The sequence below is a fragment of the Henckelia pumila genome, chromosome 4 (genome assembly GCF_033568475.1).
Source record: "Henckelia pumila isolate YLH828 chromosome 4, ASM3356847v2, whole genome shotgun sequence".
NCBI lineage: Eukaryota > Viridiplantae > Streptophyta > Magnoliopsida > Lamiales > Gesneriaceae > Henckelia > Henckelia pumila.
The window spans coordinates 126,706,466-126,733,810 of record NC_133123.1 but is presented as its reverse complement, the minus strand read 5'-3'; the positions used below and the strand labels follow the sequence as shown (position 1 = coordinate 126,733,810).

The following is a 27,345-nucleotide window of genomic DNA, read 5'->3' as shown; positions in this document are numbered from 1 at the left end:
TTTTTTCTATCTTTTTTTCTTAGGATTTTTGTAAAAAAAATTTCAAAGTGTTATTGATTAGTATTTAACTACAATTATAAAAAAAAAACTACAATTTTTATATGAAATATTAATGATACATTACATTTTTAATTTATTTTTTCAGTTCTCTAAAATTAAATATAAAACACATTATATATATATATATATATATATATATATATATATATATATATATATATATATAAAAGTTTAAATTGTATTTATAAAAGTGTAAAACTACTTCGTTATATATATATATAAATATATATATATAGAAATGATACCCTGCACCCTAGGTGTGCAGTGGGCACCTGCCTACGTGGCGCGCCCACAACCACACAATTGTTTTTTACAAAAACTGGCTGACCAATCATGGACTTCCACGTAGGCGGTACCCATGTTACCCTGCACACCTAGGGTGCAGGGTATCATTTCTATATATATATATATATATATATAAATATTCATATTACATTATTTGGTTTGAGTGATATGATAAATAATACATAGATAAGTAATATAATGTTAATTAAAAATAAATAAGAAATAATAGTTAATACATTATTTGATTTGATGGATAAATTATAATTTATTTGATTTAATTAATTTAAAATTAATAATTAATTGATGGATAAATAATATGACGAAAATAACACGAGATTAAATACGATAAGTTATACATAGATTAATAATATACCAAATCAAACAATGTCTAATAATATTATACTCTTTTGGTAATTTTCACAATAACAAGATCTTATAATATCAAACACATTGACATTTTTAAGTTGTTTAAAATAAATTTATCAAAACAATTATAAGTTCTAATCGGGTTTTAACAAGCTTTGCAAAAAATTCTCGTTGACATTAATTGAACATTTCTTCTTTTTAATTTAATATTTTCCATTTTCTTCGCCTTTTATCATTATAACTTATTTTGTTACTCAAAATTAAAGCTCAGAAAATCACTCTGAACCTCCACAAAATCACAAACCCTAGTTCCCGAGTATCTGAATTCGAAGGATGTCTTCGACGCTGTTGGAAGTGACGCGCGCGTCGCACGAAGAAGTCGAGCGGCTCGTGCGGATCGTTGTGAAGGACCTCCAGTCGGAGCCGCCGACGAACAAGGACCGTCTCTACCAGAGCCACCGCGTTCGCAACATGATTGAGCAAATTACTTCAACCACTCACAAGCTCGTAATATTATTTTTGCAAAGCTTTTTTAAATTTTTTTTTTTTGCTTCGGGTATTTATTTTGATGTTAAATGTTTAATCTTGGATTTGTAGATCGAAATTTACGAGGATTATGACAATGCTAGGAAGGATGAGATAGCGGCGCTCGGTGGACAGAGTTCCGCGGGAGCCAATATCAGTGTTTTCAGTGCATTTTATGATAGACTGAAAGAAGTGCGAAATTCTGTGCTTTCTCATTGACATTTTTTTTGGGTTTTTACTCTTTTCTGTCAGTTGATATTGATGTTGTGTACTGTTGGAATGTAGATTCGTGAGTACCACCGAAGGCATCCCGCTGCTCGATATGTTGACACCACCGATGAATTTGAACAGCTTCTCAAAGAGGAGCCGGTCATTGAGTTTACGGGAGAGGTTATTTCTCTCTCTTTGGTGCATTCGCACGAAATGCACTAGCACACGATAATAGCGAGATTCTTCTGATATAGTTCAATTTTCTTGTATTTCTGTCTTTATTTATCTAGGAGGTTAATTCTGGATTTTTTTAGGAAGCCTTTGGAAGATATCTAGATTTGCATGAATTATACAATGATTATATCAACACCAAGTTTGGGAAACAAATCGAGTATTCTATTTACCTTGACTTATTTTCGCAACCAGATAAAATACCCCGCAAGTTGAAGCTAACCAGGTACTATACCATTTACTACTCTGCCGTATATTACACTTTTATTTCTGAATAGATTATTCGGGCCATTTGGTTCTCAAAGAATTTTCCATGTATTTATGAATATGTTGGGTTATTTTGTTTGCTTTAACAGGCAGTATGAAGAGTACATGCAAAAACTCCTGGAATATCTTGTATACTTTTTCGAGCGTACAGAACCGTTACAAGATCTTGAAAGGATATTTTCCAAGGTTTGCTGTTACATCTACTATGATCCACCTTCCGTTTTAGTCCTTTCTATTGTCATGTTCAACTGTCTTTTGTTCCCCTGTTTTCCGGTTCAAATTTATCTGCTGAGCACAACCAAATTAGTTGTTACACTATTCTATTTTGACGGCTTGTTAAATATTATTTTATTGACTTTTATGTTAGAACTGAAGGGAATAAAAAATCCTCCAAGTAGTATACCTACTGGCTGAGTTCAGCTTGAGTTCTTATTAGTCTCTATATCTGGCAGGTAGTTTCTGATTTTGAAGAGCAATGGAGTAATGGCCAGGTTGAAGGATGGGAGAATGAGGGCCAGGAAAATGTTGCCATCCCAGAACAGAATCAAATTATTGATCTTGATTATTATGGCAGTGTCGGGGAGCTAATGATAGTAGGACCAGAGAAGTTGAAGGAGGTACTAATGAATTTTTGGAAGAATTTATTCAATTTTTATGTATTGGATTTGGAAGTGAAACATTATTTTCACACGAAAAAGCTAATTTCTCGGAAAAGTGATTTAACCGTTTGCTTGTTATTAGCATGATGAATCTTTTCATAAGTAGTTCGTTTGAATGCTTTCAACAATGAGTAAAAAGTAAATAAGCTCGTCTAACTGATAGTGATGCTGCATATCTGATCCAATGTGATTTAATTCCAGTTTTCATCTTACGCTTTCTAGTTTCTAGAGCTTGTGAAAGGGCATTTTATGAAATCCTTTTGTGGTTGTATTATAAACTGATACCCTACTTTGTAGGCATTGGTTGCCCTTGGATTGAAAACAGGAGGCACTGTGCGACAGCGTGCAGAGAGGATTTTTCTTACGAAGGTGAGAATACACTTTCTGATGCATAATGTAAATGGACTTCATGACTTGTGCATGTTTACCATTGGACATGTACATGTGAGGGAACTAAGGTTAGATGGCTATGGATCTTTTTCCTTCACATCCAAGTTTTTGCATGCATTATTTGCAGTGAGTCTGTACTTAACTTGATCCAATAGTCTCATCTTAGACACGTCATGATTAAACAAACTGTGTTGTACTTCAATTACCTCATGCAGTACATTTGCAGTTTACCTATAACTTTGGCACATCGTGCTGAAATTTGTCTTTGATCTTGTTGATTTTGTTCTGCTGCAGCATACACCCCTTGAGAAGTTGGATAGAAAACATTTTGCTAAGGGCATTCTTGGACCAGATAGAAATGGTGGAGCTGTTGCCCTGCGGCCAAATGAAGATACTAAAGAGATTTCCTTGATGGAAGCCAAATTGAAAAAGTTATGTGACCTGTTGCATGAGGTAAGCTTACAACGTCTCACTTCTTTAATCCTCTCACCCTTCTCCATTTGATTTCTGATTTCGTTTTTTAATGTTGGTTCTCTACCCCTCCTCATGGTTGTGGTCATTTTACCCAGTTCTCCAACTTCTTCTGCTATAACGTTTCTATGACTTGGAGACTGCTGAAATGAAATGTTTGTGAGATGGTGACTTAATTTTATTTCTGGTATTTGATTGTGCAGACCATTTTGCGAACAAAAGAAAACATTGAGAAGAAACATGCCTTGACGTATGATGAAATTGTACAAGAACGTGAAGAGGTACTGCTATTCAAGCTCTGCTAACCCGGATACTACTGGAATAAGATGATTTTAATGAGATGGGCTAAGTGTAAATAAAAAGATGGGCCACGTGTAAAAAAACGAAACAACTCACCCCAGACTATAAGTGCGGCTATTTTGTGTTTATTTGTGAATGTGATTTTTTTATTGGGGTATACCCTCAGGATGAGGTGCAACCTGAATCTGAAAGTGACGACGAGGATCAGCAGATCTACAATCCCCTAAAATTGCCCATGGGTTGGGATGGAAAGCCTATACCATACTGGTTATATAAGCTTCATGGGCTTGGTCAGGTAAATAATCTTCTACTTGTGTTGAAATTTGACGAATCTGTGGTATTTTCCTCTTGCTATGGTTTTCCGATGGTCGGTTTTCAAGCCCCTCTATTATTCAACTGTTAAAAGATGTCAGTATACTAAAAGAATGCCCAGAAAATTTAGCTAGTTTAGAATATTTGAGCAATGGGACTGGGATCAAACTATTCTAGCAGACCTATCCCGCTCAGTGCAGTTAGGAGATGTAAAAAGAGGGCAGGGAAAAACATATGAAAAACGGTCACAAACAGAGGTCTAGAGTAACAGAAGAAAATTTGGGAAAGGGGTGATGCTATAAAATAATGTCATCGTGGAACCAAGAAAGCAAAAGCCAAAAGAGAATAATGGACGATGAACCATTGTTTTAATTTAATGCCAACCTCTATCTAAATTTCCTTTGTTATCTTGTTTCCTTATTGAGGGATATTGGTTGTTGGATGATAAATTGGTTTTACTTGGGCTGAACAGTCAAACTTTGGCATTGTTATTTTTCTACTGTTGGATGGTCTTAGTGCTCTTCGTGTTAGATTCGGAGCAGTTTCGTACTGTGTTTGGCTTTCTGAACATATTATTGCGCGTTAACAGGAGTTCAAATGTGAAATATGTGGGAACCAAAGTTATTGGGGCCGTAGGGCTTATGAGCGCCATTTTAAGGAATGGAGACACCAACATGGGATGCGATGTCTTGGTATTCCAAATACAAAGAATTTTAACGAAATAACATCCATTGAGGTACACTTCATGCAATTTTGGATTTATATCTGCCTCTTTTTTTGGTTGACTATTTTCGATGGATGTTGCAACCATCGAATGCTATCCTCATTCTCAGGAACAATGATCCTTGTAATCTGATGACTAGACCATCTTATTCTGTCGAGAAAAAACGTATCTTATGATTGATCACTATGTCAAAAATAATGTTGTATAATACTTTCTGATACACGTGGGTAACAATATTGACTCATGCACGTAGGAAGCAAAACAACTTTGGGAAAGAATCCAAGAAAAGCAAGGTGTAAATAAGTGGCGCCCTGAGCTCGAAGAAGAATATGAAGACAAGGAGGGTAACATTTATAACAAGAAGACATATACCGATCTACAACGTCAGGGTTTGCTATAAGAGGGAGATAATCTGATGGAGCTACTGCCTATTTTTCTTGGATTTCACGGTACGTCGGTTAGACAAGTATCGTCCATGCTTGCTCTTTGGTAAAGCTGAATTTACTTATTGAGTTGATCTTCCCTCTGTTATGGACACAGGATAAATGTTAAAGTTTTAAGAAACAGTGGTAGTCTCTTCTCCAGGAAATTCCAAATAAACCTATTTGTAATGATATCATATAATGATGCAAAGTCAGTGGGACCTTCTGATTCATGGGTAGAATTGTGTTGGACTTAAATTTTTCAGCTTCTTTTGATTTGACAGTGAAGACAATTTTGTAGTGTTTTTTTCCCCTAAAGATATAATTGATAAAAAAACTATTGTTGTATAATTATACAATGAAAAATGTTTAAATAATAACCGACTGAGAAAATTAGATTTAAAATTGTTGAATTGACGTTTGAGGTAATTATATGGTTGAAATATTAAGAAAATAGATTTCCAAGAAAGTTTGTAATTGTAGATCAGTCTAGTCCAGATGAACGATCGTACAAATATTACCTTAGGCTTTTCTTACATTTCGATGAAATTATAGAAAATATATATTTGAAATTATGTCGGATTTCTCACCATGTAAAGTACAAGATTTTGGCTACTCCAAAAAGGTTGGTTTCCTCCAACAGGGATTGGTTGCTATGATTCAGAGGAAATTTTATTTGGAACGTTCATTGGCTTGCACACTCCATGTCCAATGCATGGCTCGCCAAGTGCATTGGCTCTTCTCCGCTGTAAAAGCGAATCTTCCCAGGCGTGTATGCTTCTGTTTTCAGAGCTTTGCCAGTAGTCACAAGTGCACGCGGCAAACCTCTGCATTCTGCTGCGATGGCTTCTGCTATGGGGCGCAACTCTGAATTATCCGCACATTCGACACCAGATTTTGCACTGAAGTCTCCAGGCTTCTTCTTCATCTAAGGCTTCTATTTGAACAACTTTATGCGCATACATCTCTAGACCGAGATGTCAAAATAATCTTGCATCCTCCAAAAGGAACTCCTATATCCTTAAGCTCGAAGCTTTCCCAAACATTGTCGAATATGACGAGCTTTCTCCTTTCATCCAGCAGCCTGGTGCGTATTTTGTGTGCTCATACCCACCAAAGATTCCTCTCTCAATCTCAAACCTAATATTTCAGCCATTTCCTTCTGAATTTTAGGCATGTCAATCTGTGGACCCACAAATACCGGCACAACCTCGTGAAACAATCCCTCTTTTCTCAATCTGGTGGTAAGTGGTAACACGTACACAAAAACAGTAACATGCCTGTTATAAATGTTTTCACGAAATCTTGTTCTACATTTAAATAAAGAGAGACGTTAGAAAGCAAATGACTTTCAAGTAAATTTCAAGAAGATTTATTAGGATAAGTATTGTCACAACACAATGCCTTTTGACAAAATCCACTCCCTCGACACAAAGAGGGTAAATATTAGAATAATGTTAGGTGTACTCGTTTACATCTTGAATTTAAATTAGGAAAATTTCTTTTATGTAATTAGATATTTTCAGTTTCTATGTTCACTCAGTAAAAACACTTATTTCATAATATAGTCTTTTCAACAATTTAAAAACTCAACAATCAAACAATTGAAATAAGAAAATCAATTATCCGAGAAATAAGAATTTTGCTTGTGCAAATAATCAATGTAAATTAAAAACACTTATTTCATAATATAGTCTTTTCAACAATTTAAAAACTCAACAATCAAACAATTGAAATAAGAAAATCAATTATCCGAGAAATAAGAATTTTGCTTGTGCAAATAATCAATGTAAATATAAAAATATTAGATAGTGGGAATAGAAAATATAAAGAAAAAGAAAATATCTAATTACATAAAAGAAATTTTCCTAATTTAAATTCAAAGTGTAAACGAAGGTGTACATCTAGCATTATTCGGCAAACAATTAAGCTCAAACTTCCAAGCAACACAAATGCCAACATTCGATCCAACACTTTATTATATTCAAGAATCAATAGCCAAGATAAAATGGAAACATGATCGATCATACACATATTTTAGAAGCAATAAACCGGGAAAAGAGGCTTCTCTTGATCTTAAAATTGCGGAATCGTGTTGGAGATGAAAAAAAAAATGTCGGGATATAATACAACAATAGTTCCAAGAATTATTATATATATTATAAATTAATCAAATTAATTAATTGTAATTTATCCATCGATTATTTTATGTCAACTTGGTAATCGATAGATACCATTATCATCATCTTGTATCCAAGTTTAAGCCCAATTTTTGTTATCTTAATGGAACTTAAAGTGCACAAGCAGAAAGTGGAAGGAGTTAGAATAAAGATGGGGTTTGAAGGCTTAATTATGATACCAACCAGATAATAACAATGGAAGAGGAATTTCTAGATTGGTGGTTGTCTTATTTCTATGGTTTCCCAGAGTTTTACCATCCAAGTTTTTGCGTGCATTATTTTGCAGTGAGTCTGTGCAGCTTAACTTGATCCAATAGTCTCATCTTAGACACATCAATGATTAAACAATCTGTGTTGTACTTCAATTACCTCATGCAGTAGCATTTACGGTTTACCTATAAACTTTGGCATATCCTGCTGAAATTTTTCTGTCTTGTTGATTTTGTTCTGCTGCAGCATACATCCCTTGAGAAGTTGGATAGAAAACATTTTGCTAAGGGCTTTCTTGGAAATTACAGCCAAATGAAGATGCTAAAGAGATTTCCTTGATGGAAGCCAAATTGAAAAATTTATGTGACCTGTTGTTGCATGATGTTAGGAATCAATTCGAAATTTGATAATCGATAATCCACCACGCAGATGAACACACAGATAAGAACAATAATCCCAACGAACAGATAAAACCAACGCACACAGATCAAACTCAAATACTCACGCTAAAGCAATAAACAACTCAAGTATTTACGTGGTTCGGCAAAGAATATGCCTACGTCCATGAGAGAGCAACACAACACTTTATTAATCACCAACAAAACAAACTCAAGCTCAAGAACAGAGCTTATTACAGAGATGGACAACGAAAAAAACTCTCAAGCAAGATACAGACTCAATTCAAGCATTACAGCCTTGAATTCTTCCCGTCACAATCTTCCTTGTTTCTCTCCTCCGAAATCTCTCTTTTCTTCTCTCAATATATTCTGAAGAATTTGATTTTCTGTTATGTTCGTTGCGGCCAGCTTTCATCTGCTTATTTAGAGAATTACACCGACTTTCATCTTGAGCTTTTAGGTCAACAGTAACTTACGACCCAATTAGAAAAGTCAACATGGTCCAGCCCGATAAGCCTTCATTCATCAGTTGATCTGCTCTTGTACTTCGATCTGCATCGATCTTCCTGCAAGCTTTCAGCTTCTAGGATACTTAATCTGACTTTCAACCAAGTCACAGTACTCGAGCAATCTATCTGCATGAACTCATCCGAAGACTTCTCTGACCATCACATCGATCTGATCCCAGTACTCGATCTGGACCATGAACTCATCTGAACTCCGAGCTCATATGATCTGTACTATTTGATCTGATATCTTCTCTATTTCCATTCACTCTGATAGAAGCATATTTCAACAAACTCCACCTTGATTCTTTCAGAAGGAATGCTACTCTCCATCCTAGCCTCCTTGGCTAATTTCCAATCACTGCATTAACTAAGTCCAAACATTTCTTGAACTTAGCATACGACAGTGACTTCGTCATAGCATCTGCAGGATTTTCTTCTGATGCTATCTTCACAAGGATCACGTCTCCTTTCTCAATCACATCTTTGATGAAATGAATCTTCACATCTATGTGTTTCAATCGTTCATGATAGACTTGGTGTTTCGTCAAGTGTATTGCACTTTGATTGTCACAATGGACCATAACTTGATCTTGTTTTACACCTAACTCCGCTATCATCCCTTTTAACCATAATCCTTCTTTTATGGCCTCGGTAACAGCTATGAATTCTGCCTCAGTGGTAGAAAGGGCAACCATTGACTGTAGATTTGACTTCCAGGTGATCGCTGTGCCATAAAAGGTGAACACATAACCAGTCAATGACTTTCTCATGTCTAAGTTTCCAACAAAATCTGAATCCACGTATCCAACAACCGGATCAATCCCATCTTGCTGTTTCTCAAACTTTAATCCCAGTCCATTTGTGTTTATGAGATATCGGAGAATCCACTTCAGAGCTTCCCAATGATATGTTCCCGGATTAGCCATAAATCTCGACACTACGCTGATTGCGTATGCCAGATCAGGCCTACTACACACCATTCCATATATGAGACTCCCCACTCCACTAGCATATGGAATACCAGCCATCTTCATCTTGTCTTCCTCACTTTCAGGTGACTGACTCGCAGATAGTTTCAAATGTTGTCCCAGAGGGGTCAAGACAGATTTTGCTTGATTCATGTTATACCGCAGAACAACCATCTTCAAATAGTTCTTCTGACTCAGATGAATCTCCTGTCTCTTCCTGTTTCTCACTATGTCCATGCCCAAAAATTTCTGTGTTGAGCTTTTGTTTCAAGGATGATAGTTCTTCTGACTCAGATGAATCTCCTGTCCCTATCCTACTTTTACTTGCGATCAATATATCATCAACGTAAACCAGTAGATATAAGATAACCTGCCCATCATCCTTCTTCAGATAGACACATCTGTAATATTGGCTTCTCACAAAACCAATATCAATTATGAACTCATCAAACCTCTTGTTCCACTGCCTCGGACTCTGCTTCAGCCCATACAATGACTTTCTCAGTAAGCAGACCTTGTTCTGGGTTTTCTGATGTATGAATTCCTTTGGTTGTTCAATATAAATGGTTTCTTCCAGGTCACCGTGTAGAAACGCAATTTTCACATCCATCTGCTCAAGCTCTAAGTCGAGCTGGTTCACCAGTGCTAACATAATCCGGATGGAACAATGTTTGACCACTGGAGAATAGACTTCGTTAAAATCTATCCCTTATACTTGACTAAAACCCTTCGCAACCAATCTTGCTTTATACTTGATCTGATCTGCACCAGGATTTCCTTTCTTCTGTTTATAGATCCACTTGCATCCCAATGTCTTCTGATGCTTCGGTCTATCTACTAGCTTCTCGGTTTTATTCTTCTCAAGTAAGTTCATCTCTTCATTCATAGCTTCAATCCACTTGTTTTTATGTTTACTTGCCATAGCTTCATCATATGTATTCGGCTATGAATACTCCACCTCCTCAGCTACTGTAAGTACATACAAAGCCAGATCAGCTTCACCAAACCTCTTCGGAGCTCTAATCTCCCTTCTGGTTCTGTCTCTTGCAATATTGTAAGTACTCAAATCCTCTGTTTGATTTTTAGTTGTCATATTCTCATCTTGCATCTCTTTCGTCACTTCATCTGGCACAGAAGACTCCACCTCAATTGGTAGTTTATCACTCACACTGATCTGACTGTCCTTTCTATCTGCATTCATTTTATATCCAAGTTTGGATCCATCAAACTTCACATCCCTGGTGTTGAAGCACTTTGGACCTCTTGACTCCAGATTCCAAACTTTATAACCCTTCACACCATCTGGATACCCAATGAATATACATCTGACTGCCCTTGCTTCCAACTTGTCCTATTTCATATGAGCATATACAAGACATCCGAATACCCTCAAGTTTGAGTAGTCTGCAGGTGTTCCACTCCACTTTTCCATTGGTGTCTTGAAACCAATCGCGCTGGATGGACACCTATTGACCAAATAGCAAGCAGTAGATAATGCTTCTCCCCTGAAGGACTTAGGTAGAGAAGCATTGATCAACATACATCCGACCCTTTTCAGAAGAGTTCTGTTCATTCTCTCTGCCAGGCCATTTTGCTGTGGCGTTCCTGCCACTGTTCTGTGTCTGGTAATGCCTTTTTCCTTACATAACTTCACAAACTTATCTGATAAGTATTCCAGCCCATTATCTGTTCTCAGGTGTTTAACTCTCTGAATACTCTTGTTCTCAATTGCTAGCAGTCATTCTTTAAACTTGTCATATGCTTCATCCTTAATCTTTAAGATGAATATCCATACTCTCCTTGAGTAATCATCTATCAAAGACATGAAGTATCTGTCTCCTCCATGAGTTTCTGTCCAAGAAGGACCCCATAGATCTGAATGAATGTAGGCCAATGGTTGCTCAGTTGTGTGACTTTCTTGACCAAACGATACTCTTTTTGATTTCCCAAGAGCACAACTATCACACAACTCCAGTGATTCGATCTTATCTTCAACTAACATACCCTGTTTGGACAGCTCATGTAATCCCTTCTCACTTACATGTCCAAGTCTCAGATGCCATAGCTTGGTTCTGTCCTGATGTTCCAGAATACTTGCTGTACTTCTAATAATCGTTTCACCTTGTAGTACATATAGGAGGTTCCTCTTGACTGCCTTCATAACAACCAGAGATCATTTTGTCACTGAGATACTACCTGCTCCTGATTTGAATGAATATCCTTGAGCATCAAGTGTTCCCAATTATATCAAGTTTTTCTTAAACTCAGGCACATATCTCACCTTGGTGAGTACTCTGTTGATCCCATCAAGCATCCTTATTCTGATATTTCCAGAGCTCTTTATTATGCATGATTGATTATTCCCCAACAGTACCATGTCTGATCTGATTCCTCCAATTTTTCAAACCAAGATCTTATAGGACACATGTGAAAGGAGCATCCTGAATCCAGTATCCATTCGTGGTTTTGATCACCTTTGGAAACCACCAATACTTCTGCAGAGTCGTATCCATCTGAAGCTATGGCCAGAGTACCATCTTCCTTGGGTTTTTCATGTTGCTTCCCTTTCCTTTCAGGACAATCTCTTCGCGATGTCCAACCTTCTGACAAGCATAACACTTCATATTACCCAAGTTTCTATTCTGATATCTTCCTTGACTCTTCGATCTGGACTTTGGCCTGTATTTTCCACTGAATGTCCTTCTATCACTTCTGCCCCTCGCCGTAATACCTTCTCCATGTGATTCAGTGTTTGTGTTCGATTTTCTCTGAAGTTCCTTGGATTGAATAACATACATAACTTCTTCCAATGTTATAGTTTGTTCTCTTCCATAGATCAAAGAATCTCTGAAATTTTTATATGCTTTTGGAAGAGCATTCAGAAGTATCAAAGCCCGATCTTCATTCTCAAGCTTTACTTCAATATTCTCCAAGTCATCTAATATTTTGGTGAATTCTTCGATCTGGTCTTCCAGGTTCTTCTCATCCTTAATCACAAAGGAATACAACCTCTGTTTCATGTACAGACGGTTAGCCAGAGATTTCGTCATGTATAGATTCTCAAGTTTAAGCCACACAGCCGCTGCAGATTCTTCTCTAGCCACCTCCCAAAAAGGTCTATCTCCCAGACAGAGAATAATTGCAATGTGTGCTTTCTCGAGCAATTCATCCTTGTTCTTTATCTAATCGGACATCTCCTTCTTCTTCTTAAGAGCCTCCACCAATCCTTGTTGTATCAGGATTGCACGCATCTTAATTTTCCAGAGCGAGAAATCGTTCTTGCCCGTAAACTTCTCAATATCAAACTTCATTGATCCCACCATCTTTGCTTGGTTTCCCACAGACGGCGCCACTTATTAAGAATCAACCCGAAATTTGATAATCGATAATTCACCACGCAGACGAACACACAGATAAGAACAATAATCCCAAACATATAAAACCAACGCACACAGATCAAACTCAAATACTCACGCTAAAGCAATAAACAACTCAAGTATTTACGTGGTTCGACAAAGAATATGCCTACGTCCATGAGAGAGCAACACAACACTTTATTAATCACCAACAAAACAAACTCAAGCTCAAGAACAGAGCTTATTACAGATATGAACAACGAAAAAAACTCTCAAGCAAGATACAGACTCAATTCAAGCATTACAGCCTTGAATTCTTCCCGTCACAATCTTCCTTGTTTCTCTCCTCCGAAATCTCTCTTTTCTTCTCCCAATATATTATGAAGAATTTGATTTTCTGTTATGTTCGTTGCGGCCAGCTTTCATCTGCTTATATAGAGAATTACACCGACTTTCATCTTGGGCTTTTAAGTCAACAGTAACTTACGGCCCAATTAGAAAAAGTCAACATGGTCCAGCCCGATAAGCCTTCATTCATCAGTTGATATGCTCTTGTACTTCGATCTGCATCGATCTGCCTGCAAGCTTCCAGCTTCTAGGACACTTCATCTGACTTCCAACCAAGTCACAGTACTCGAGCAATCTACTGCATGAACTCATCCGAAGACTTCTCTGACCATCACATCGATCTGATCCCAGTACTCGATCTGGACCATGAACTCATCTGAACTCCGAGATCATCTGATCTGTACTATTTGATCTGATCTCTTCTCTATTTCCATTCACTCTGACAGAAGCATATTTCAACACATGAGGTAAGCTTACAAAGTCTCCTCACACCCTTGTCCATTTGATTTCTGATTTCCTTTTTTAGTATTGGTTCTCTACCTACCCCTCCTCATGGTTAAGGTCATTTTACCCGGTTCTCCGCCTTCTTCGTTAATTGTAGGACTTGGAGACTCTTGAAATGAAATGTTTCTGAGATGGTGACTTAATTTTATTTTTTGGTACTATTTGATTTTGGAGACCAATTTGCCAACAAAAGAAAACATCGAGTACGAGAACGTGAAGAGATGCTACTGGAATAAGATTTTAAAGAGATAGATGGGCTAAGTGTAAATAAAAAGATGGATCAGCTCACCCAAGAATATAAAGTGCGGCTATTTTTATTGAATCTAAAAGAGACGACGAGGATCAGCTGATCTAAAATTGCCCATGGGTTGGGATGGAAAGCCTATACCATACTCGTTATATATGCTTCATGGTAAATAATCTTCTACTTGTGTTGGAATTTGATGAGTGTTATTTTCCTCTTGCTAGTGAAACTCCTCTATATTACTCAACTGTTAAAACATGTCAGTATAATAAAAGAATGCTTAGAAAATTTAGCTACTTTAGAATATTTGAGCAATGGTACTGGGATCAAACTATTCTAGCATACCTATCCTGCTCAGTGCAGTTAGGAGATGGAAAAAGAGGGCAGGGAAAAACATATGAAAAACGGTCACAAACACATGTACCAAAGTGTGAAAAACAGAGGTGTTAGGAAATAATGGTTGCACATAAACAGTTTGAGGTTGTTGTCACAAGGTGTTGACAACACCTACAATAACACCTTGTGTAATTTGCAGCGGAATAATTAAAACGTGAATAAAATAATCAAGCAACCAATAAATAGACTCAGAATAAATAAGCAAGAGTATAAAATACTCTTGCAGCGCCTCAGGGCAAACTTCACTAGAAAATATTTAAAGAGTTTTACAAACCCTAAAACTTGTGATTATTGTAAAATCAATTTTCTCCAACACATGAGAAAATAAACCATAGAAAATTATCTCCTAGAATTCTATATGAAAATAGAATAAATAAACAAAACACGGAGATGAATCATTGAGGCTGAGACTCGACTAGAACCCTTCAATGTTTGATCTTTGATCTTCACAAGTTCTTCAAGGTTTCAAGGTTACACGACCAACCTTCTTCAATAATTCTCTCTCAGCGTATATCAAGTGAATCTAGATTGATCGTCTGTAGTAGCCCGTATCCAGTTTTAGTGATTAACTGTTTATTTATCTGATAAACATGATTAAGGGAACTTCTAATGGATTAGAGGGATCCGTAGTAAGGCCCAGAATGATCAGAAATGGTCCGGAGAGTTAGGCAGAACGGATGCAACGTTCGTGGGAACAGAAGCAACGTTCGTGCCATCGGAAAAACGTCACTGCTTACGTACTTGATGGGACAATGGTACAAATGGAAGCAACGTTCATGAACGGACGCAACGTTCATCACAGGAACGGACGCAACGATGAGGAACGGACGTTCCGTTCGTGGTCTATAAATAGGGGTGCCGAGGCTCACTTCAGAGCACACCTTTCATCTTTTCTCTCTCGATTCCTTAGCCTTCCAACTCAGATCTAGGGAATTATAGGCGTCCCTTTGGGAATCCGTAAGTGGCATAGAAATCCAGGCATTGTAGCGGAGCTTTGGCCTAGTTTTGAGGCTATCGACAACAAAGCGCTAACGACGAACGAAGGTATAGCTTTTGCTTCCTAAAATATTTAGGAGTATGCTTTAGCTTAGTTAAGACTTTTACAGCACTATAATGATAGTAGTATCATTTGGCAGTGTAGAGCAGACTATAGGCGTGAACCTAGAGTTGGTAGAGCTTGCACTGATTTGAGGTACGAAAGTACTGTTCGAGATATCCTGACTGAGTATGCATGTATTATGTGACTGCATGTTTTATATGCCATTGATATTATGCTGCATACATTTGCATCTTGTTGTTATCTCCTTTGAGATGTCTGTTAGTAAGGTTTTACCCTATCCTGTCAGTGGATGGACTTCCATCGATTTGGGTCCGGCATATCCACGCGTACTCGGTATGGGAGACACCTCCTGAAGCGATGGCACATCGTGCTACATACCAGGGCCCGATCTGTTTCTGTTATCTGATCTTTGACCTCGAGTTTTAGGGAGTTCACTTTGCATGCATGTATACTCATACTCTCGTACTGAGCGTTTTTTTATGCTCACGTCTCGTACTTTTTGTATCTGGACACTCTATTCCATGGGACAGGTTTGCGTTTGGATGATGCGGGTGGATCGAAGAGGGGATAGGCAGTGGTTGGCCAGCTGGATCATCATTTAGAATTTATTTCTGTTGTTGAGGATTTATACACTATTTCGATATGGTTGTATAATAATTGGTTTACAGATTTCTTTTCTTGGGATTGTATTAATTGGATTATGGTTTTCGCAGTTTAATTCTGATATCTGTTTAATTAAGTTAATTGCATGCCTAAGTTCTATTTAATAGATGATCCGGGTAAGGGTCACTACATTTATGGTATCAAAGCATGCAAAATTATTCTTGGGATTTGGTCACTTCATGAGTTAACCGTGAAGTATTTTGCAGATGGCAAACTATGATGATGAGAGTAGCCACGGAAGTGGAGGCGGTCGTTGGGGCGACGAGGACAGACATCATCGTCGAGAACGCCATCATCACCATCATGATGATCAATGTTTTACTATACGCCGGTTCTTATCTACGGGGCCTAAGCCCTAGTAGGAGGAGAACCTCCGGAAGAGGCGGAGAACTGGCTGGATCGGATGGAGACTACTTTTTGAACCTTTAATTGTACAGAGGAGCAGAAGATGGAGACTCTTTGCTATCTTCTGGATGGATAAGCTCGCAAGTGGTGGAGGTTTACTTCTGCACATTTTATTGCGGTGCGAGGAGTGTCCACCTGGGCCGAATTCCATACAGCTTTGCATAAGCTGCACTTTCCTCCAGCACTTCGTCAGGCGAAAGCAGGGGAGCTTTTGAGTCTACGCCAGGGAAATATGAATATCAAGGAGTACCATCAGAAATTCTTCGAGCTGTTAGCCTATTGTCCCGAGATTGCAGACAGTCCTGCGATGAAGTATAACATATTTCTTCAGTGTCTGAACCCGAAGATCCATGACCGTGTGTCGGTCGGTGATGACATGTCCTACGAGAGTTTGGTGAGCCATTGTCATCAGGCGGAGGACAGCATTTGGCAGAACAGGTATTATCCTTTGTCTAGGCCTACTAGTTCTTTGGGTCCTCGTGCCCAGTCATTCAAGAAGTCCGGCTCTACTTCTTCTTCTGGTTTTGGTGGTGTTTTCCATTTTGGAAAGAAGGACAAGTGCGACCACTGTGGGAAGAACCACCCGACAGACAAGTGCTGTAGAGCTTCTGGAGCTTGTTTCCGTTGTGGTGAGACTGGTCATATGCGGAGGGATTGTCCACTGTCTGGGGGAGGCGGTTCTGGTTCTGGATCAGGTTCTCAGGCTACCGTTCAGTAGAGGACGCAGGGACAGCCTGCTAGGAGTTCTCATTTGAAGCCACGAGCTTTTGGTCAGGTGTTTGTGCTGAGACATGATCAGACGGTGGAGGAGAATGAGAAAGTCATTGCAGGTACTTTTCTTTTGTATAACATATCTGCTATTGTACTTATTGACACTGGTGCATCTCATTCCTTCATATCTGCGCGTTTTCTTAATAGGCATAAGTTAAAATGTAGCGACCCAACCCGAATCCACTACCTAATCAGAGTGATTAGCGCAAGCAACATAATTAAAGCTTTAATAATAGCGGATAATTCTAAATTACAACAAATCCAATCGGCAGAATACAACCGACGATAAAAACAGTGTATAAAACTTATACAACCAAATCGAAATTAGGGTATCAAAATCCCTAGCAAACTACCTCTGCACGGTAGCAACCTCAACCCTGCTGGGAACCACCCGAATCGTCCAGCCTCAGACCTGACCCGCCACAAGATGTCCCAAAGCACGAAACATAAAGGGCGTGAGAGACTACGCTCAATACGGAAGCAATGATATAAATACAAATATGAGCATGCACATGGCTTAAAATCAGGGTTAAATCACTTTCTCAGGGCGCTTGGAATACACAGTACCGTGCTAAGAGAGCGAATCTGCGTGGTACTCGTATATTCCTAAGACATGAATCCTCAGGAAGAACCGCCTCAACTGATTGAAAATGTCTCGACTCACATCATACCCGATGCAGTCTCCGTAAAATATATGCATGTGCTAAAACAGTAAAAATAGTCAATACAGCACACACATCATGCATCACACATATAGGTATAAATATCATGCCGGTTATCTCGGTCAGTACTTACGTACCTCTAACACTGTAGGTAAACTCCTAGCACACGTGGCTAGGTCCAAAGCCTACAAGTCTGCTCTAATGCGTCTACACAGGCAAAAGTTCATGCATCACTATAAACGCTCTAAAAGCCTTAACTAAGCTATTACATACTCCTAAATATTTTTAGGAAGCCAAATTATACCTTCGTCCGTCGTCAGCCCGCTGGTGTAGAATCGCTTCAAAACCTAGGCACACCTCCGCTATGACGCCGAGATTGCTAGGCAACTTCCGGATTTCCAATAGGATGCCTAGAACTCCATAGATCTAAGTAAGAAGGTTCGAAAACCAGAGGAAAAGAGAGAAATCGGTGCACAAAAATGAGGAATCGGACCCCTTATTTATAGACGGCGATCGGAACGTCCGATCCCTCATCGGAACGTCCGATCGCGAACGAAACATCCGATCGTGACATAGGAACGTCTGATGTCACCTCACGTGCGTAAGCAATGACGTCATCTTGCTGAAGTCGGTGATGATGCCAGCCCTAGCCAGAACGGAACTTCTGATCTACCAACGGAACGTCCGATCTCGATTGGAGCCTCCGATCCGGACTTCGGAGCTTCCGATCCACTTCGGACCCTCCGAACTCCTCTTTGGGCCTTCCAATCTCCTTTGGACAATTTAGGCATATTTTTGTAATTAATTTCCTTAATTACCTTGATTAATTGCGGGTCACTACATTTCCCCCACTTAAGAAATTTCGTCCTCGAAATTACACCTTAAGGAAAAGATAGTATACAAAACCAATGTTCTTATTACAACTGAACAATATACATTTGATACAAAGGAATATAAAATCTCAGAACAACTCGGGATGCTCGGCTAACATCCGGCTCTCCAATTTCCAAGTAGCTTCCTCTGCACCTCTGTGTTGCCACTGCACCATCACCAACGGTATGCGCTTGTTACGAAGCACATTGTCCTTCCTGTCAAGAATCCTGAGAGGTTTCTCCATATATGACAAATCCTTGTCCAGCTGCACCTCAGTCGGATGCAAGATGTGAGACTGATCCGCCACGTACTGTCTCAACAAAGACACGTGAAACACATCATTAATATTCGAAAGATTCGGTGGCAAAGCTAGACGATAAGCCACGTCCCCAACCTTCTCGAGAATTTCGAAAGGACCAATAAATCTCGGTGACAACTTACCCTTGCGGCCAAACCTCATCACCTTCCGGAAAGGTGACACACGCAAAAATACATACTCTCCCACTTCAAAATGAAGTGGCATGCGGTGAGTGTTCGCATAGCTAGCCTGTCGATCCTGGGCTGCCTTAATCCTACGTCGTATCAATTCCATTGCATCGGTCATCTGTTGAATCATCTGAGGACCCTCAACCTGACGCTCGCCAACCTCGTCCCAAAACAAAGGTGTACGACAACGACGTCCATAAAGAGCCTCAAATGGTGCCATATCAATGCTGCTGTGGTAACTATTGTTATAAGCGAACTCCACCAATGGTAAATGATCATGCCACGCTGGACCAAAGTCCATCACCGTCGCTCGAAGCATATCCTCGAGGGTACGGATAGTCCTCTCACTCTGCCCGTCGGTCTCCGGGTGATACGCTGTGCTCAAACTCAAAGTAGTACCAAGAGCACGCTGAAAACTCCCCCAAAATCTAGAGGTGAAACGAGGATCTCTATCGCTCACAATACTTAGTGGAATACCATGCAAACGGACAATCTCTTGCACATACAGTCGTGTCATCCTGTCGAAAGTGAAATCCCGATTATATGGTAAGAAATGCGCGGATTTCGACAATCGTTCAACAATAACCCAGATCACATCACAGTTCCTGAAAGACATAGGCAAGTGGGTGACAAAGTCCATCGTCACATGCTCCCACTTCCACTCAGGAATGTCAAGACTGTGAAGTAGACCTTCGGGTCGACGATACTCTGCCTTGACCTGCTAACACACAAGGCATCGAGACACAAACTGATAAACACTGCGCTTCATCCCTTTCCACCAAAATCGAGTACGTAAGTCCTTGTACATCTTCATGCTGCCAAGATGCACTGAGAACCTACTGTGATGAGCTTGCGATAAGATCTCGTCTCTAAGTGTGGAGTCATCAGGCACAACCACACGGCCAGAAAGACACAACAAACCATCCGCCTGAAAATGGAAACCGGAAGAATCCTCACCCTTAGCCAATCGGGCTAACGTCTGAATCTTCGGATCAATACCTTATGCCTCATGAATACGTCTATACAAGGTTGGCTCGGCAAGCACAGACGCAACACAAACTCCCTGTTGTTCCTTCTTATGACGGAAAGTGAAACCCAAAGAACAACACTCTTCGACCATTCGTGACATTGCACTGGTACGAAGGGAACTCAAATAATATTGCGACTAAGTGCATCAGCAACCGGATTAGAAGATCCTGGATAATTGATTTCGCAATCGTAGTCCTTCAGCAAGTCCATACAACGGCGTTGTCGCATGTTCAACTCTGCCTGAGTGAACATATACTTCAAACTCTTATGATCAGTAAAAATCTGGAATCGCTCACCGTACAAATAATGACGCCATCTCTTCAGAGCAAAGACAATGGCTGCAAGATCTAGATCATGTACGGGATAATTCCCCTCGTGAGTCTTCAGCTGTCTGGAGGCATAAGCAATCACATGCCCATTCTGATTCAACACACACCCCAAACCCTGGAGAGAAGCATCGGTGTGGACTACGAAACCACCAGATCCATTAGGCAAGGAAAGCACTGGAGCTGTCGTCAATCGACGTCTCAACTCACGAAAACTATCTTCGCACTCGAAAGACCACTCGAAAGAAACATCCTTTTGCGTCAATTGTGTCAAAGGCCTGGCTATCTGAGAAAAATTCTCCACGAATCGACGGTAGTATCAGGCCAAACCCAAGAAACTACGAATCTCAGATGCTGTCGTCGGGCGCGACCAATTAATAATAGCCTATGTCTTGCTAGGATCCACTGATACTCCATCTCTAGAAATGACATGACCAAGGAACACAACTCGATCAATCAGAAGTCACACTTGCTGAGCTTAGCATACAACTGACGCTCTCGCAAGGTCTGTAAAATAGTACGGAGATGAAAGGCATGCTCATCCATGCTACGAGAATACACAAGGATGTCATCGATGAACACTACCACGAACTTATCCAAGAATTCGCGGAAAACCCTATTCATCAAATCCATGAAAACAGCTGGAGCATTCGTCAGACCAAACGGCATCACTAGGAACTCATAGTGCCCATACCTCGTACAAAATGCTGTCTTCGAAACATCCTCATCTCTAACTCGAAACTGATGATACCCAAAACGCAAGTCGATCTTGGAATAGACAGAAGTACCCTACAACTGATCAAACAGATCGTCAATCCGCGGAAGAGGATACTTGTTCTTCACTGCCACTTTGGTCAACTGACGATAGTCAATGCACAGACGCATCGAACCATCCTTCTTCTTGACGAATAGAACTGGGGCTCCCCAAGGTGAAACACTGGGTCGAATGTACCACTTATCAAGAAGATCCTACAACTGCTGCTGCAACTCTCTCATCTCGGATGGAGCTAATCGGTATGGTGCTCGGGAAATCGGCGCTGTCCCTGGCAACAAGTCAATGCCAAACTCGATCTCTCGCACAGGTGGTAACCCTGGAATCTCATCGGGAAACACATCCGGAAACTCACTGACTACTGGGATCTCCTCCATGTCCGGACCCTCTAAGGATGCATCAATCGCATAGATCAGGTAGTGTAATGCCCCGAAAAATACCCAATTAAATAATTTATGAAGAATTGGAATTCAATTCTATGTTTCATAAATTAAAGGACTGAAATTGAAGTTTATAATGAACAAGGGCTGAATTTCAAGATTTGGAGAAGTTCAGGGACTATTATGCAAAAGATGGTATGGGACCCCATGGAATAAGTGATTAAGGGAGAGTTGTCTCCCTAATCATTCTCCCATTTTTGATTCTTCTTCATCACTCATCCGAGAGGAGAGAAGGGAGACTCCCACCTCCATTGTTAATCTTCAAGCTCCGATCCGAGAAAATCCAACCGGTAGGATTTTAATTCGAGCACGGTTTTGCGTTCCTCGCAACGAGAGCTACGTTTCTACGTAAGTATGATTAAATTCTACCAAGTTCTAATTTTGAGATGTTGTTGGATTTGAATTTTTGTTGGATAAATATGTTCTTGAGATAATAGAGATGGTATATCTAATACGGTTTGAGAAAATACCATCGTTTGATCGTGTTTTTTATTTTTGAAGAATTTTCAGAATTTTTGGAATTTTTGGTTGATGGATTTCGAAATTTAAGGATGATTTTGATGATGATATTGTGATGGAATTGTGGTAATAATGATGTTGAGAATTTTGAAAATACTCGATTTTAGACGTTATGACGTCGAGTTGAATTTTGAAGAAATTGTTAAATGATTATTTAACAAGAATAGCAAGGAATGATATTGAGAAATAATATTGTCCATTCAAATTTTGAATTGGAATTTGTTGAATTGGAATCGAAAGAAATCTAGTTATTTAGAGTTCGGTCAAGATTGAAATTGATAATTATTTGAAATGCGATTTTTGGATCGAACAAGAAATTGATATGAATTTCATATGAATGTAGCTTTCAAGACTTGAGAATTTTCGGACTTGGAATTGAGGTATGGATAGACAATGAAGAGCTTGAGATTGAATCCTCGAGAAGAATTGAGAATTTTGAGCCCAATAAATCACACACTTATTTGCTATATTACTTGAATTATATGAATTGATTGAATAACATGCAATTATGAATATGATTTTATTCGATGATTATAGATATATGATTCATGCTAATGATTTGATATATGAGATGAGATGCTCAAATTGAGTAGAGATTTTGATATATTGAATTGCATCATCTCATTCATATTGAGCCAGACTTTGTTCAGATTTGATGGCAGACTTGCCTAGATTGCAGCGGACGTTTGGGTCTATATTTGAGTGGCATGGAATGTAGAGCAACTTCCATGACCAGAATACTCTATATAGGAGTGCCAAAGTCCGGGGCTGAGAAGCTCAACGCCCACCCCGATTGGGAGAGTAGGTGGTGACGTTGTGTTTTCTTTTCCCTTAGGATCCCTAAGATCAAGATTCAGACTGAATCAGAGAATTGATAACCCCAGATTCTTGAGCATGCATTTCCTCCATGCATTATCCATTTGAGATCACTTATGGATTTATATTGATATCATTGAAATGTTTAAATGCTCATTTGTTTATGTCATTCATACTGGGTTTTTATACTCACCGGTTTTCCGGTTGTTGCTTTGTCTTGTGTGTGTGCATTGCAACAGGTTGTTTGGGGTCAAGTTTTAGAGGACCTTGAGGATTAAGAAATGAGATTAGAAGTGGAGCTCGGGTCTAGCAGACAAATAAATTTTAAATAAATGTTGAAAACATGTTGAATATTTGAGCTTTCAACCTCGTTGCATGTTATGCGCGTTTGAATGATTTTCAGACATCTTTTTATTGTATGTTGTGATCTAGACTTTGAGAGATCACCAATTTGAGTTTTTGGAGCAAGAAAAGAAGAAAAATATAGAGAATTTAGAAGCTGCAGCGCGCCCGCGTAGCCCGGGGGTGCGGCCGCGCGTCCGGTGCGCATTTTTGCGCAGCGGAGGCACGCCCGCGCGCCTGAGGGAGCGGACGCGCCGGTGGGAAAAAAAAAAATTTCCGCGACGCGTTTTTGCGTCGCCGAATGCAAGACATGCGTCGCCAAATGTCATATTGATTATTCTTTTATATTTGCACCCGAGGTCTCCACATTAGGTGGTATCAGAGCTAAAGATGTCTTGAGTTGAGATTAAAAGATTGAGAACGGGGTAGATCTAGTCCTCTTGATTTAATTTTCGCATGAGATTGATTTAATTGCGTGATTATATGAACTCCATGCAAGCATGCTTAACTGTTTTAAGATTTTGTGATTACTTGATTTTTAAAAAATTTATTGTTGAGCATGTCAAGATTGAACAAAGAATTAGAACGATTCCCTTTGAGAATTTCAAGAACGAATCAGAATGATTCTAGATATGAAATTGAGCATGATTGAATTGAAAGAGAAGAAAATGAGAAATATTGAAATGATATTTTTGATATATTAACTGTTTATGCATTGGTATTCTATTATCAGAAAATGGCTCCTCGTAGGACAAGAAACAATCCTAGAAAAGAGGAAGCACCTCAGACTGAGGAAGTGCCTCAAGCAGTAGAAATACCTCATGCTTAGGAGGGCAGAAGATTATTGAAAATGATACGACTTGAATCATGATTATAAGATGAATATATTTTGATTACTTATTGAATAATCATGATGGTTTTAATGTCTGCATGAGATTTTAATGCAGGGTTCAGTATGAGATAAATACAGGAAAGCCATATCAAGAGTTAATGATCTTGGCTATTGATGTCATGAGACTGAAATGACAACTATGAAATCTATTCTCGAATATGATAAATTATAATCCCCTAAGACCTGATAGGCCGGGACTGAATGAGGTAAGATCTAATGTTTTGATGCATTTGAACTAAGTGTGTCAGATAACCTCGAACAGAACAAAGATAAACCCTTGAGCCTGAGAATTTTGGAATAATACAGAATTATTACGGTAAGAATTCTTGAGATTAGAATTCTATTGTTTCCAACTCGTTAATTTCAAGGACGGGTTGTAGGCTTTGTGATAGTGTAAAAAACACTTTGAGACCAAAGCTAGAATTACAGATACCCATCCTGGAAGATGAATCGACTTAACAGTGACGCTAAGATTGATATGTTGATACTAAGGGATCGAGCAAAAATGATTTGAGATCCGAATGTACCCAGTAAGATGATTGAGCTTATTTTCCCTTTTGGGTTTTATTATTAAAATGATTGGATGAGATATTATGAACTAAATCGTTTAGATGATACGATTTGAGAAATGTTCGAGGAGAACCTCGATTCCTCTAGAACAAGAGGATGAAATTGATGTTTTGGAAAATGTGATTGAGTTTTTCATGGTACTGGTTCCTTATTTGGATTGTATTTTGAAATTGATGTACTGACCAAGTACAGGGCTACAATGAATTGTTTCCACAAATTTGTCAGATTTAGACCAAGAATGGCAAACGACTGGGAATCCTATTGTAAGAGTTCTAGAGTTAAGATCCTTTGATTTTAATATTAGCTATGACACATTTACTGCAGAGAGGCGCCGAAGGATTCTTGGTCTATGCAGTAAATGCACTGAAATCTAGCCCAGAATTAACAAACATTCCAGTTGTGAAGGAATTTGCAGATGTGTTTCCAGATGAAATTCCGAGTTTTCCTCCAACCCGTGAGATTGAATTCAGTATTGAATTGATGTCTGGTACTTTACCTATTTCGAAGGCTCCCTACAGAATGGCACCACTTGAACTTAAAGAACTCAAAGAGCAACTCGAATATCTATTGGCCAAGGGCTAAATTAGACCAAGTGTGTCACCTTGGGGTGCTCCAGTGCTATTTGTAAGAAAGAAAGATGGGTCGATGAGATTATGTATCGACTATCGACAATTGAAAAAAGCCATGGTAAAGAATAAGTACCTTTTGCTCAGAATAGATGATTTATTTGATCAATTACAGAGTTCTTCCATATATTCGAATATTGGCTTACGATCTAGATATCATCAATTGAGGGTCAGAGAGGCAGATGTGCCCAAGACCGCATTTAGAACCAGGTATGGGAATTTTGAATTCCTGGTTATGCATTTTGGAGTGATGAATGCTCCTGATGTGTTCATGAACTTAATGAACAAAATTTTTCAGAAGTACGTTGACGAGTTAGTTGTGATATTTATTGATGATATTCCGATCTATTCTAAGAATGAGATTGAACATACAGAGCACTTGAAAATTATCTTGCAGATTTTGAGACAAGAACAGTTATATGCTAAGCTGTCCAAGTGCGAGTTTTGGTTGGACCGAGTTGTATTTCTTGGTCATGTGGTTTCAGAAGAAGGGATTTCATTTGATCACAATAAAGTTAAGGCAGTGATTAACTGGCCTAGACCTACTTCTGTTCCTGAAATACGCAGTTTTATGGGTTTAGCAGGGTATTATCGCAGATTTATTGAGGGATTTTCCAGCATTGCGAAGCCGATAACCCAATTAACCCAGAATAATGCTCCGTATGTTTGGACAGATGCTTGTGAGAAAAGCTTTGTTGAGTTGAAGAAGAGACTGACCAGTGCTCATGTATTGACTATTCCATCAGGTACAAGTGGTTTTGTCTTTTATTGTGATGCATCTCACAGAAGGTTGGGTTGTGTGCTTACACAAAGAGGCCATGTGATAGACTATGCATCAAGACAATTGAAGTCATACGAGACCCGATATCCCTTACATGATCTTGAACTGGCAGCCATTGTTTGCCTTGAGAATTTGGCGCCATTAATTGTACGGTGAGACCTTTGAAATATTTTCTGATCATAAGAGTTTGAAATATATATTTTCTCAGGCTGAACTGAACATGAGACAGAGGCGTTGATTAGACTTGTTGAAAGATTTTGACTGTGAGATTAAGATTATCCAGGAAAGTCTAACGCAACTGCTGATGCCCTGAATATAAAGGTATGCAATTTGTCTCTATCTACGATTAGTGTGCCTAGATTGATTGAAAATTTTGTGCTTCTGGCTTGGATTTTGAGGCAGATATGCAGTCAATCAGAATTTTTGCAATCAAAACAGAACTAGAATTATTGATGAGAATTGAAAAGACACAGAATTCTGATCAGAACATCCAGAGTTCAATTAGAAAGTTAGATCTGAACATCATTCAGAATACCAGGTCAGTGATGATGGAATCTTGTTTGTGAATAACTGTATTGTTTTTCCAGCTGTTTCAGAATTGAGACAGAAGATTCTACGAGAGGCACATTGCAGTAAATTTAGTGTACACCCAGGTGGCAGAAAAATGTATAACGACTTTAAAAGTCAATATTGGTGGAAAAATATGAAATTAGATGAGACAGAAGTTGTATCCCAATGCCTAAACTTTCAGAAAGTGAAAGCATAAATAAAGCGACCAGATGGTCTATTGCACAGTTTAGCAATTCCATAGTGGGAATGGGATCACATCAATATGGATTTCATCACTAAACTACCGAAATTCTCGAGGGGATGCGATGCAATCTGGGTAGTTGTTGACAGACTGACTAAGTCTGCATGCTTTATTCCTTATGAGATGATATACCGACATGAGCATATGGCCAGCATTTATGTCCAAG

The 27,345-nt window shown here is 38.9% G+C and overlaps 1 protein-coding gene across 3 annotated transcripts in view; it reads left to right on the top strand.

The window, feature by feature from the left end:
* The first annotated feature begins 948 nt into the window (after positions 1–948).
* The window catches only part of LOC140863843 (splicing factor SF3a60 homolog), a 47,190-nt gene continuing 20,793 nt past the window's right edge, over positions 949–27,345 (top strand). Inside the window, exons 1-13 of one of the 3 annotated variants that reach the window (XM_073267574.1) lie at positions 949–1,218; positions 1,309–1,428; positions 1,522–1,626; positions 1,761–1,903; positions 2,034–2,130; positions 2,397–2,561; positions 2,901–2,972; positions 3,288–3,446; positions 3,668–3,745; positions 3,931–4,059; positions 4,666–4,812; positions 5,054–5,249; positions 5,341–5,580. In XM_073267574.1, coding sequence (XP_073123675.1) covers positions 1,045–1,218; positions 1,309–1,428; positions 1,522–1,626; positions 1,761–1,903; positions 2,034–2,130; positions 2,397–2,561; positions 2,901–2,972; positions 3,288–3,446; positions 3,668–3,745; positions 3,931–4,059; positions 4,666–4,812; positions 5,054–5,200 — 1,536 coding nt within the window. In that variant the 5' untranslated portion in view covers positions 949–1,044 and the 3' untranslated portion in view covers positions 5,201–5,249; positions 5,341–5,580. Of the gene's footprint in view, positions 1,219–1,308; positions 1,429–1,521; positions 1,627–1,760; positions 1,904–2,033; positions 2,131–2,396; positions 2,562–2,900; positions 2,973–3,287; positions 3,447–3,667; positions 3,746–3,930; positions 4,060–4,665; positions 4,813–5,053; positions 5,581–27,345 lie in introns of those variants that run through there. The other 2 variants (XM_073267575.1, XM_073267573.1) reach the window with 2 other exon arrangements.